General features: G+C 38.2%; 2 protein-coding genes across 4 annotated transcripts in view; both read left to right on the forward strand.

Annotated features, from left to right (window-relative positions):
* Nucleotides 1-263: 263 nt before the first annotated feature.
* On the forward strand, nucleotides 264-3153 carry LOC134221466 (FLYWCH-type zinc finger-containing protein 1). Of its 2 annotated transcripts, none has more exons than XM_062700659.1 (4): nucleotides 264-424; nucleotides 572-695; nucleotides 760-866; nucleotides 2794-3153. In XM_062700659.1, exons 1-4 carry the CDS (start codon nucleotides 412-414, stop codon nucleotides 3132-3134), a joined length of 585 nt encoding a protein of 194 aa, XP_062556643.1. In that variant the 5' UTR covers nucleotides 264-411; the 3' UTR covers nucleotides 3135-3153. The 2 variants fall into 2 exon arrangements, with proteins under 2 accessions (XP_062556643.1, XP_062556648.1); XM_062700664.1 differs by having other exon boundaries at nucleotides 760-1014; nucleotides 2794-2932.
* Nucleotides 3154-3335: 182 nt separating this feature from the next.
* The window catches only part of LOC134221523 (uncharacterized), a 43727-nt gene continuing 33366 nt past the window's right edge, over nucleotides 3336-13696 (forward strand). For both annotated transcript variants that reach the window (XR_009982357.1, XR_009982358.1), the window contains exon 1: nucleotides 3336-3510. The gene's annotated coding sequence lies outside the window, so the exon portion shown is untranslated. The remainder of the gene's footprint in view (nucleotides 3511-13696) is intronic.

Here is a 13696-nt window from a genome sequence, read left to right on the forward strand (position 1 = left end):
TGTAGATATTTCCTTCATATTAAACAAACGGGGTGCAACTCAGCTGTGTGTCAACGGATATCCTTTCATACGCTCGAAAACAACGGAGGATTTCCAATACTGGTCCTGCAGTCAGTACAAAGTTCTACGGTAGGTGAATCTCTTGGCTTTTCCACACGGTTCGATGATGATTAAATTCGATTTCCAGTTGTCCGGCTCGTGCTATTTCTGGTCGGCCAAAGCAGAATGAGAAGCCTATTATCAAGCTGCGTGGCCTGCACAATCATGGGATCATTCTGGAACGGCGCAAACCGGGAGAGAGCGCAAAATTGATGAAAAAGTTCGCTCTTGAACAAAAGAAAGAAACATTTCCACGAACTGCGAAAAGGTTGAGACCGATACCAGTAGAGTGCATTTTAAACACGACGGAAAATGCTGATTCGAAGTAATTGTTTTGTGTAGATGTGCTGTAGAGGTTTAAAAAAATATAAAAATATAATCAAGCCATTTTCAAATAATATTCAACTTTAGTACTTTCGTCTGTAGTACTAGATTTTTACTTGTTAACTGAAGATTTTTTTTTTAATTGTAGATATATCTTTCGTGATCAGCAAACGAGGAAAAACTCAATTATGCGTCAATGGCTACCTATACATGCGCGTGAAAACAACCGAAGAGTTGCAATTCTGGTCCTGTAATCAGGATAAAGTACTAAGGTATGATCCCTTGTTTTGACATCAAAGTAAGGACACTTCATTTACATATCCTCCATGTCGGCAGATGTACGGCCAGGGCGACAACTGGCCGCGCCAAGAAAGACGATAAGCCAACTATCAAGCTTCGAGGCTTCCACAATCACAAAATCATTCTCGAACGTCGGAAAGCCGGTGAGTGTGCCAAACTGCGACAGCAATACGCCCGTGAGCGGGACGAGGAAGTGATACCGGCGAGAAAGAAACGGCTTCCACCGGTGCCGGTGCCAGTGCCAGTGGAGTGTGTGATGATCACGGAGGAAAAAACTCCTGTTGCTAAGAAGTGAGCAAATCACATTGAATCTGTTTGTCTGTGGAAAATGGTGTGATCTGACCGAGACGTTTCGGTACAATCCAGTGCTTTGAGTATTCAACAGAATTTATTATATGTATTGAATAATTCCAATCCAAATCCAATCCAAATCCAATCCAAATCCAATCCAAATCCAATCCAAATCCAATTCAAATCCAATCCAAATCCAATCCAAATCCAATCCAAATCCAATCCAAATCCAATCTAAATCCAATCCAAACCAATCCAATCCAAATCCAAATCAATCCAAACCAATCCAAACCAACCAATCCAAACCAATCCAAACCAATCCAAACCAATCCAAACCAATCCAAATCCAAACCAACCAAACCAATCCAAACCAATCCAATCCAACCAATCCAATCCAAATCCAATCCAAACCAATCCAAACCAATCCAAACCAATCCAAATCCAATCCAAACCAATCCAAACCAATCCAAACCAATCAATCCAAACCAATCCAAACCAATCCAAACCAATCCAAACCAACCAAACCAATCCAAACCAATCCAAACCAATCCAAACCAATCCAAACCAATCCAAACCAATCCAAACCAATCCAAACCAATCCAAACCAACCAAACCAAACCAATCCAAACCAATCCAAACCAATCCAATCCAACCAATCCAAACCAATCCAAACCAACCAAACCAATCCAAACCAATCCAAACCAATCCAAACCAATCCAAACCAATCCAAACCAATCCAAACCAATCCAAACCAATCCAAACCAACCAAACCAATCCAAACCAATCCAAACCAATCCAAACCAATCCAAACCAATCCAAACCAATCCAAACCAATCCAAACCAACCAAACCAATCCAAACCAATCCAAACCAATCCAAACCAATCCAAACCAATCCAAACCAATCCAATCCAAACCAATCCAAACCAATCCAAACCAATCCAAATCCAATCCAAATCCAATCCAAATCCAATCCAAATCCAATCCAAATCCAATCCAAATCCAATCCAAATCCAATCCAAATCCAATCCAAATCCAATCCAAATCCAATCCAAATCCAATTCAAATCCAATCCAAATCCAGTCCAAATCCAATCCAAATCCAATTCAAATCCAATCCAAATCCAATATCATATCCAATCCTAATAGAATCCTATTCAAATTCAATACAAATGCAAACCAAATTGGAATCCTAATTTATCTGTGCATGTCCTATATCTGAGTTACACCATCGTGAATTCGTGATTTTCTTTCATTTTTCTACACAAACATTAACTCGACAAATCCTAAGCCTTCCTGACCTTCAACTTCAACTTTGCTCTCTGAGTGTTGTGGAGAAGAATTTTACTAACTTGCACTTGAAATCGATCGTTCAACGTCACATTTCCGATTTTTTTTAATCGACTTGCATTACATAAAAAATAATGTGTTCTAAATGCAATATCCATTATCTACAAGTAACGTATTCATTGTTTCGTAGTTTTCATAAGGCTCAAAGACTACGTTGCGTCGTTTCTGTTGATGAATGATTTGGCACATTTATCACTGATGGGTTTTCGAACAAGACTGAATCTTGTCATAGTTGATGAAACCGAATCGGTCTAAGAGAATGAGTAAAGGCACTTATCAAATATATAAAGAGGATATCCGAAACGACAGATGAAACAGTAATAAAACCATCGATGAATCTAAAAGACAAATGTGTTTTATATCAACTGCGTGGACAAAAACACGTGTTTGCTCTAATAACCAAAATAATGGTTGGTTTTCTTTTCGTTACAGTATTTCAGTACACTGTTGAAGATGCCACCGAGTATCGCGTATTCATCAGAAGCCAGCGTGGTGCACCATTGCTAACGCTGGGCAATTTCATCTATCGCTGCGAACGGGTCCGGAAAACACGCTCCTACTGGTTGTGCATTCGCTACAAAAGCTCCAAATGCAATGGACGCGTCATTTGCCAGGGTAACAAAATTATCAAGCTGACGGAGCACTGCCACGCGAACGACCACAAACGGATCAGTTCGTCGGTCCTTGAGGAGACGGATCTATCCGGTATCAATTTGGAAGAGTGGTACAAACAGACGCTGGTGCAAAAGAGACACGTAGTGAAGCGAAAATAAAAGATTTTTTAATTTTAGAGCCACATGTTCGAGGTGCCATTAATATGTCCAAATCCATGTCATTATACATTCTAGTACCTCTTTTCGGTACTAACGAAAGTATTTACCTTTCCAGGCAGTGTAGTGATAATGTTTATAACTGTTTTTCTCAATTGTCGTGTAAATCATTTTTCATATTAAAAATTTATTTATTTCAGCTGTGGTCGATAAGCCATCATGGATGATGTCAAGTTCTTGTTTATGTCAGAGAATCAAAAGCAAGGGGTTTGGCGGTGTTCATCGATGGCAACCAGCAAACTGAAGAGCCCTGCTGAGATATTTCATTACAAAAATCCATCGCGAGGTTAAAAAATGGCGCAAGAAATATTGGCAATAGGTATTTGAGATATGTCAACTGGAATTGAATTACAAATTACAATTGAATCAGATCATATTTTATTCAAACACTAGAATAAATAAGATTGTTAACCACGTTTGGTCGTGATTGCTCGTATCATTGGGAACTAATAAGTATTCTGTTTTCATATCATAAATTCTATTACGTCAAAACAATCGATAAATAATATCATCAGTGGGACTGGGATGAAGTCCCAGCTAGCAGATTTGGCAAAATACTTAAAATATCATGGCACTTCTTCGCTCCGATAGAAAGTATGCCTCGTGGCATACTCGTGGCCATGTATTGATGGCTTCGATTAAATTGATGGAACAGAAGAATTTTCGCATTTATTTTACATTTATTTCTTTTCTTTTCTAAAATTCTTCGTCTTCAGCTATGCTGTACAGACTGCTGCTTCTAAAATTAACTTACATTTAGTTGCCTAATGCTATTTTTAAAGGAAGTCCTGTTAACGTTAAAATCAAAATCAGACAAGTCATTGAGAAGGTTGAAACATCTTTCTAGCGGATGGTTCTGGCCGAAAACGGAGATATGTCTTCTAGCCCAAAACTAGTTTATTTGTGGACGCAATAGCGCCCGTGGCAAGTGTTTTTTTTTTTCAATTTTTAAGAGTATTAAAAAAAATCAAAATTTTCAACGTCTGTTGTCTGTGATTTTTTCCATCAAATACTGTGTGTGGTTGTCTAAGGTTGTCACTGGTTTTGTTTTCTGCATCTGATAGTAAAAAAGAATTAAAGTGTCAAATATTTTATTTTTTGTGAAAATTTCCCCGCGTGCTGCGTCTGGTTGGCTAGTCACCGGACAGACAAACAGGGCTATTATATATATGATAGTTGCCGCTGACGGGAACTGACATCAGCTTTATCATATTATTTCGGTTCATTCAGTCAAATTTGAGCGACACGAAGTTTTTCGGGTGGGTTTCGCATAAGACAACGGTTCTCAACCTGGGGTACATGTACCTTCACTGACCCCTGGGGGTACCTCGGACGAAAATGCGTAATGGCGGACGTATTACTGTTCCAATAAAAAATGTATCGGTAAAGTTTTAATAATTGTATAAATTTATATTGCGAGACTTTGTATTGTACATAATATATACTGCCGCTAACCGCAAGTCGAGCACATCTGTATATGAGCCTCCATATACAGATGTGCTCGATTTGCGGTTAGCGGCAGTATAGCAATCAGTAAATCAAATCATGGGACAAAAGATCAGTGTATGTGGGACAAAAGATAAAAAAAAATCTTCAAAAGCAGTCTACTTGATCAAAACAAAATTATGAAATATGTTAAGAATATACTCGTTAACTAAAATATTGAATTTGTAGGTTCAGAAGCCTTGAGGCATAAAAGCTTTTTTCCAAAGTGGTTCGAAAGCTTTCTTTCAAGTCCCCTGTTAAGAGGCTTGGAAACCTCCTTTCAGGGGGCTCGGAATTCTTCTTTCAGCCAGCTGCAGCTCCCTTTCAAGTGGTTTGGAAGCCTCTTTTCAAAAGGAAAGCCACTTTTCAAAAGGGTCGGAAGACCCCTTTCAGAAGATTTGGATGCCCCTTTTCAAGTGGTTCGGAAACTTTCTTTCGAGGGCTCGGAATTCTTCCATCGATAAGCTTGGAAGGCTACTTTCAAAAGGCTCAGCAACGTCATTTCAAGAGGCTCGAAAGCCTGTTTTTAAAAGGCTTGGAAACATCCTTTCGAGGTGCTCGGAATTATTTCAGCCAACCCCCACAAGTGGCTCGAAAGTCTATTTTCAAAAGGGTCGGAAGCCCAGTTTCAGGAGGCTTGGAAGCTCCCATTCGAATGGCTAGGAAACTTTCTTTCGAGTGGCTCGGAATTCTTTCAAGAAGCTTGGAAGCCTACTTTTAAACGGCTTAGCAACGTCATTTCTAGATGATCAAAGCCTCCTTTTAAGAGGATGGAAAGACCCCTTTCATGTGGCTCAGAAGCACAACTTTTAAGGATCTTGGAACACCAAGACCGAATTTTCGAAGACTTATCAGCTTTTTAGGCTGCAGAAGTTCTCTTTGATCAAGAAGGACAAGGGGACGCCCAAGTAACCATTAGCACTATATTACGCCAAACCGCCATACAGGGCCACTATACGGCTATTTAAAAACTTATAAGCATTAAAGTAGCACTATATAGCCGATTTGGCGGAATATAGTGCTTATTGGTTACTTGAGCGGTAATCACCGTATTATTCAGCAGCATCCGGAAGCAGGGATTGAACTTATCATTTCATTATCATTTAGTATTCAGCCAATAACTCATTCCAAAGGCGGAATTCCGAAAAGTGTTGTATGGCGGACTTCTAGCGCTGATTCCCCTCTACAACTTTGTCCAAGGGTACATTGCTCTATGTCTAATATTCACAGCGGGAAACGCTAGTATCATTTGATATACTAAATGATAATAACACTTATTATCATTTAGTATATTGAGTGATCCTAGCGTTTCACGCTGTTAATATTAGACATAGAGCAATGTACCCTTAGACAAAGTTGTAGAGGGGAACTAGCGCTAGAAGTCCGCTATACAACACTTTTCGGAACTCCGCCTTTGGAATGAGTTATTGGCTGAATACTAAATGATAATGAAATGATAAGTTCAATCCCTGTCCGGAAGGCGAATTTCTGATTGACTCGCTATCAAGCGCAATCAACGACTTCAATTTCGACCCGGAAGCCTAGAATTCTAACTACGATTTTCGATTATTTTACACTCTACTCCTATCTTCAAAATGAATGTAAATCTTGCAATAAAACTGGATATAGAGGAGGTTATTGTTCACGTTTCAAGTAAACGAGTAAGAAAAAAAGCGATTCTCTAAAAGTAATGCTGTAGTTAAGACGCAAGGTGTCTATACTATCAATCAAGTGAATACCGCAGCCATACGTAAGTTCGTTAACTTGTAAATCAATGGGCATCCGATAAGACTACAACTTGAACCAAAGAAGATGTTTTATTACAATGGTTCTAAACTTGTTCGGTATGGAATGGATCGAGCTTTTTAGATTGTGGAATTTTCCGTTTAATGCAGTCTGCAATCAAGTCTCTTCAAAATCACATCCAAGATCAGAAGAGTTTGTAAACCAACTAAAATTCAAGTTCAAAAACGTGTTCGGTGAAGACCTTGGATTATCGTTCAAAGCGTCCTGTTCCGTCAACAGAATAGATTGAAGCCGAACTGGAACGTCTACAAGATTTGAAAATCATTTCGTCGATTCAATGCTCCGAGTGGGCAGCTCCTATTCTGCCGTTCTACGCATAACTGTCCCATGTACATATGAATCCCAGCAAACATGGGACAAATATGCGTATGACGGCAGTATTGTTGCTGTACGAAAATCGAACGGTCGAGTAAAAATTTGAGCGGATTATTCAACCGTACTTAATGAAGCACCTTTACAACAAAACTTATTTGCAAAGCTGGCTGCCATGAAAATATTTTACTCAAATTGATTTATCGGACGCTTGTCTTCAAGTAGAAGTCACAGAGGAGTCCAAGACGATACTTACAATCAATACCCATAACGGTTTATTCCAATTCAATCGTCTTTCCCCTGGTACCAAGACGGTCTCCGACGAGTTCTAGCACATCGTAGACAACATGATAGCAGTTTTGGAAAATGTTAGTGGATATCTCGATAATGGTTGCAAATGACACCTTAGAAGAGCACATTGAACAACTTGACCGATTGTTTACACGAATCGAGAATAAAGGGTTTCATTTGAGAATTGATATTTTTTCATAAAGCAAATCAAGTATCTTGGACTTATCGTTGATGATGAGGGAGTTCGACCTGAGCCAGGAAAGGTTAAGCCAATCGTCAACCACTGGATGCCCTACCCAAGACAGATACGAAATGGAACTGGAATCAAGCGTGTCAGGAATCATTCAACAAGTTCAAGCAAATCTTACAATCAGACCTGCTGCTAACCCAGTATAACCCGACAGGACATGATAATGGCAGCATGAATGGTTTGGGTGCCGTTCTTTTCCACCGTTTTCATGAAGGAATCGAGCAGTTTGCCATGCTTCTCGGACACTAACTGATGCTCAGAAGAACTATGTACAGGGTGAGAAAGAAGAATAATTCTTTATTAGCTCGTGTATTTGCCTGTACCATGTTTCATCGTATGATTTTTGGCCGGAGGTTTACAGGGTGTTCAATAAGTTCTAATACAAATGTTTGAGCATTGTGTTTGTAAGCCCAATGTACATATTCTGTATTAGTATTGGTGTAAGCGTTAGTGGTATATATACGCTATCGGATGTGTGTGATGTTGACATTCTGACACTAGTTGTTTGTTTATAACGCGCGTTGAAAATGTATGGGGACATCGTAAAGAGCCGTTTTTGAAGGTCAAAATCATTGCAGCGTCCTACAAAACTAAGGTTTTGGGGACGATTGATGCCCCCAGTGGCCCGGTGCTAAGACGTAGATGAGCCCTACGTGTTCCAATAGGACGATAACCCTTTATACACGGAAATTGCTATTTTCGCCTAATATGGGGACAATTTTTTCGACTTTTTGGACACAACTTTGCGACCTCCAAGCTTCACGGATTTGAACCCTCTTAACTTTTTTGTTTGGTCCTTTATTATGTTAAAGCTGTACGAATACAAGGTCAGTAACTTGGACCAGTGCAAGACGTAATTTTCAAAATCTGGAACGAAATGCCCATGCAGACCATGCATGCCGCTTGCGATGGGTTTTAGAAACATTTGAAGCTCGTGAAGAAGTACAAAATAGAGATCATTCCAAAAGAAATGTTACAAACGTTCCTTATAAACAATACTTCCAATGAAATACAACCGGAAAAAGAAATAGTTTAATCTCAATTTTTAAATTTTTTTTAAAGTTTGTTCGAACTTATTGAACAACCCTGTACACTGCAGACGGATCTCTACTTCGGCTAGAAATTATTTGATCACGAAAAGGAATACCTGTTACGTGAGAATTGTGTTGTGATCCCCTGACATAATGTCAAACCGAATCTACAGCAATGTTTCCAGTGACGAATCAGATGATTCAGCAAGAAACGAAGCAGGATAAAGTTCTCCAAACTATCATTCGACACAAATGGACAACCGTACCAAATTCCAGTGAACTGCAATGTTTCTGCAAAAGGCGTGAATCATTTTGTGAAGCAGATGGGTACCCTAATGTTCCTTGCCCGAATAGTTGTTCCACTGTTCTTACAGAATGCAGTACTCAAACAATTGCATGTAGGACACCCCGGAATGTACAGAATGAAATCCATAGCAAGAGGTTTTGTTTATTAACCAAATTAGAGATGTGCGCCGGTCCGATATTCAGCGACGGCGGCGTTTTCGGCGTCACGCTGAAAGCCATTTTAGGCGGCGGCGGCGGAAATCGGCGTGACGATTTTTTTTACGTTCCTTTGAGATTTTTTTTTTTATTTTTTTCGGGATATTTGAAGACATTAACGCAAGAATCTTTCGAATTTCGTTTGAAAAATCAAGTTTTTTCAAAAAGTCAAGTTTTTTTCCAAAATATTCATTTGGAAATTATTTTTGGATTTTCCACGGAAACTACTTTGAAGTTTCGAGAATTTTTCGGAATTACCAACAGAATTATTCTGTTGGTAACCCTAAAGAAAATTGTTTTGGATTTCAGCAGGAGATTCTTTGGAATTTACATAAGAAATTGTTCCAAATAACTTCAGGAAAATGTTCGGATTATCCGCGGAAATTGCCTGTTGAGTTTCTGTTGTATATTTTTCGAAATTTACTCTGAAAATGTTTCATAATTGTAGAAGAGTGCGGCTAGTAGAATGGATCTTTTAACGTTAGCTTGCTCAGTCTAGATAAATGTAGACGGCTAGTTTGGCACGTCCATCGTTAAAACAGAAAATTCTTCAGAATATCTGCGGCACGCTATGTTTAAAGGCAACTATTATGCAAAGTGAATGCACCTCGGATGTTAAGCCGTTAGGTCATAGTTTTGACCTCTAGTTTAAGGATCTGTGTTGATTAAAATATTTCATCGGTGAAAATTTGACTTTTTTACAATATAAGGGGATATTTTCAACCTAAAATTTATTCTGATTTTTAAATTTTTTGAAGCAAATAGGGTAAATCACTACTTGGGCCTATGGACCCGATTCCCGGCTCACTGCACAGAAAACTAAAGGTTTACACTTTTGGAAGCTGTAGGTTTATGGTTGTTAATTTTAAAGAAGTCTCCCATTTATTTCGCACAATACTCAATATTTTTCAACCATTTATTTCACTTCTAATTGGTCCAATTATAGAAAATAAAAATGTAGATTCCGTACATTCGCTCTCCGTTGCTACACCACTGAGCCGGAGTGAATCTTTCCACTTTTACAAAACGGTATTTTCATATAAACACCTAACTGAAAATCGTCACAGTTCTCGACATAATCATTGCTTGAAGCACACAATAATTCTAAACTCACGCATTTTTATCTTTTCTAGTAGTTCGATTCACTAGAACTAATATAAACATATTAGAATACATTTAAAATGTATCCTCAAACCGAACAAAAATTCACCTCGGCCTAAGAACTTATAGCCCCACCGTGCTGCCAGAAGGCCAGGAGTCTTTTTAGTATGAACAAAATCCTTCAACGTTCATAGGGAAACTTTCTAATTAGTTGACCGTATCATGTTATTTGTAATTCTATCGATTTCGAAAAGTGACAAAAATATAGTTTTTAAGAGTTTGGAAGTAATTTGGATGAGTGAATACACTGGATTTTGTTTTTACACGATTTACATTTTCTCAATTTTCCACTCATCCTAAATGTTTAACGTATATTAATTATCAAGTGATTTTTTTTTTATTTATTTTGGATTTTTTGAAACATGTTGCGAATAGTTTGGTGTAAAATTGAAGTCACACGATCCAAAAAAAAGGGGGGGAAAAAACGTGTAAAAACAAAATCCTGTGTATATCTTTTCAACCAAATAAAATTATTATAAATAATACCATCTGGCATCATGTCGGCGTTGAACGTGCTTATTTTTGTTTACGTCGCATTTTCTACCGTCCCGAGAGAGGATGAGAGTAAGGCGTTGAGAGATTGAGCGAAATTTTGCTTAGGCCGGGAACCGGTTTGGAAGTGGGCCGGAAATGAAATCGCTATGACTGAAATTAGTGCTGGACCTCGTTAATTTTAATCAAATAAGCTTTTCAAACGATGTTTACCAAGAAAAGCTATTTTTTAGCAGAAGTGAACCCCACTGCAGTATTGCACGGCACACGAAATTTAGGAAAAGTTGCTTCCTATCATAAATATCAATTAAATAATGCAGTCGCATGCATGTTAGGCCGGGAATGGGGTAAGAAACCCTAATATAAAATCCAGGCACCACATTTTTTTCCTGACACTTCAAGGAAAATGTTCATATAAAAACAATTTTCATATGATGAAACTAGCAGAAGTTATACTAAAAATACTGTTGACACCGAACATATATTTCATTTTTCGATCGAGAATTCTTGTGTTACTGCATATCTCATACGCGTTTATTTAAAAAACCAGCAACCATGCGCCACTAGTTACCATAGAAACAGAATTTAATGCTGGACAGGTCAAGGAAGATGCTCGATTATATTTCAATTGTGTTCATAATCATCTTCTGAAAGGAGGAGAATATGACACAAGTTTAGACAAAAACCCTCCTCCAGCGCTGGTGGGATTGTTCTACCAAATGTTTGGCCCTGTAGCAAAAAAAACCATCCAGACAAATCTGAAGTATGGACATCAGAGGTCAACGCAACTCATTACGTTCAACTTGGTTTCACTGGGCGTTACTGCCGAAGTCTTTTAGTTAAACGGGGTGTTTTGAAAGGAAAATAATGCAATGGTTATTACAAGGTGTTGGAGCGACTACCACAGGTAGTTGATTGATATTTTAGTGTAACATTGTTGGACTTCTATTCAGACGCCATACGAGCTTTTTGTTAAGTTGGATAGCAGCCGGGCTACCAATCACCGAAAAAAATATTTTGAAATTCCAAGTTCTTGAATTGAGTGCATCACAGGGAGGCCTTACAAAGTATACGGAGCAAACAACAGAAGCCATCCACAGAAATTTCTATACTATCTACCAAAACTACAAAATGACAGATAACCACGAACAGTATGCAAGTAAACTGTTATCCACATTGGTAGCACATAACAGTGATCACATAATGCAGTCGTCCATTGAGGTTCAATCAAGTTTGAACTACAGAACATAAATAGTACTTAGAACAAGTTCGTTGGTTTATTTTTTTGTTGATTTGAAATGTTAAAGAGTGATATTATGTTGTGAAATTCAATAATACATCTTCTTATTGGCATTACATCAACCACTCTGACCTTTGCCGCCTTGGAGCTAAGTGTTCATTTAGCACTTCCATAGTTATTAACTGCGAGGTTTCTAGTCCAAGCTACCATTTTGCGCATTCGTATATCATGAGGTTACGATGATACTTTATGCCCAGGGAAGGCGAGAATATTTCCTAGACAAGACCAGGAATCGAACCCAGCCACTTTAAGCATGGTCTTGCAGTGTAGCAGTGCATCTTACCGCACGACTAAGGAAGGCTACAGATCTATTCATAATAAACCGTAAGAACATTTAAGACAGGCAGTAATTTTATTATAACTTCTACTATTTTCATCATATGAAAAATGTTTTTATATGAAAATGTTTCCTAAAGCATCAGGATAAAAAAATTGTGGTTGGATTTTATATAACTTGTTTCAAAAAAGTTTTAAAAATCGGAAAAGGTTTTAGGTTAAAAATATTACCTTAAATAGTAAAAAGTCAAATTTCACCGATGAAATATTTTAATTGACGCAGATCCTTAAACTAGAGGTCAAAAACTATGATCTAACGGAATAACATCCGAGGTGCATTCACTTTGCATAATAGTTGCCTTTAAACATAGCGTGCAGGAGACTCTTTAGAGTTTTCATATGAAATTCTCTGAAATTGTCACGAGAAATTCTCCGGAATTTGAATGAAAAATTCTTTAGAAATTCCGCGGAAAGTTGTTCAAAATGTAGATTTCAATAATAATACCTTTGGATTTCAACGGAAAATTGATCGGAGTTTTAAAGGAATTTCTTTGGATTTCCAAGAAAAATTCATTGTACAGCAGACGTTCGATAACTGGAAGTCATTTAACTGCAATTCGATAGTTGCCCCAACGGGTCACATCTTCTTCTTATTGGCATTACATCCCCACACTGGGACAGAGCCGCCTCGCAGCTTAGTGTTCATTAAGCACTTCCACAGTTATTAACTGCGAGGTTTCTAAGCCAAGTTACCATTTTTGCATCCGTATATCATGAGGCTAACACGATGATACTTTTTGCCCAGGGAAGTCAAGACAATTTCCAATGGTCTTGCTTTGTAGCCACGCGTCTTACCGCACGGCTAAGGAGGGCCCCGGGTCACATGGCAAATGCCAATTACTAAACGGATAATATTTATGGTCCAAAATGTCCACCCGTTTGGCCAAATGACAATTACGGCGAAATAGCCTTATTGTCAAAAGATCATTGAACGAAATTTCGCAACTTCTCTACTTTGTAAGCCGATTTAAGCCAAAAAATATCTGACCAAATCCTATTAGGCCGAATTGAACGTATATCCGAAACTGCTATTAGGTCGAAAATGTTGTTTGGCCGGGACATTCGACCCGAACTGGTAGTTTTGTCGAAAAAATCTCTAGACCGAATTTTGGTAGGAATGGTCATTTGACAAAAAGAGCCATTTAGCCCGAAAATGTCCTTTCGGCAAAACAACCCTTTCGGCCAAACGGCGTTTTCTGCCAAATGACCTATTCGGCTAAACGACTTTTTAGCAAAATAATCAATTCAACCGAAATATACTTTTCGCAGAAAATGCCATTTGAGCCTATTGAGGACATTTTGAGCCTAATGGCTCCTTTTGCCAAATGACCATTCTTACTAAATTGCATTTTTGGTCAAATCTCAGCAACATATGATTCGGGCCGAAAAGCCAACAATGCTGAACCGAGAAAAATGAGGTTCAAGCTTTCTAGGACTACTTTAATTTATTGATTAAAGTAGAAACTCATATCAATAAAATTAGGATAATTGAAAAACTATTCGAAATCTACAAAATTCTAGCTAAAACAAAAATTGTGCC

This window comes from Armigeres subalbatus, chromosome 1 (genome assembly GCF_024139115.2).
Source record: "Armigeres subalbatus isolate Guangzhou_Male chromosome 1, GZ_Asu_2, whole genome shotgun sequence".
Classification (NCBI taxonomy): Eukaryota; Metazoa; Arthropoda; class Insecta; order Diptera; family Culicidae; genus Armigeres; species Armigeres subalbatus.

Excerpts from the sequence above, each read along its gene's own strand:
- LOC134221466 (XM_062700659.1), top strand. Across the intron at positions 696-759 it reads AATCAGGATAAAGTACTAAG|ATGTACGGCCAGGGCGACAA; the intron begins GTATGATCCCTT and ends CCATGTCGGCAG. Across the intron at positions 867-2,793 it reads TCTCGAACGTCGGAAAGCCG|TATTTCAGTACACTGTTGAA; the intron begins GTGAGTGTGCCA and ends TTTTCGTTACAG.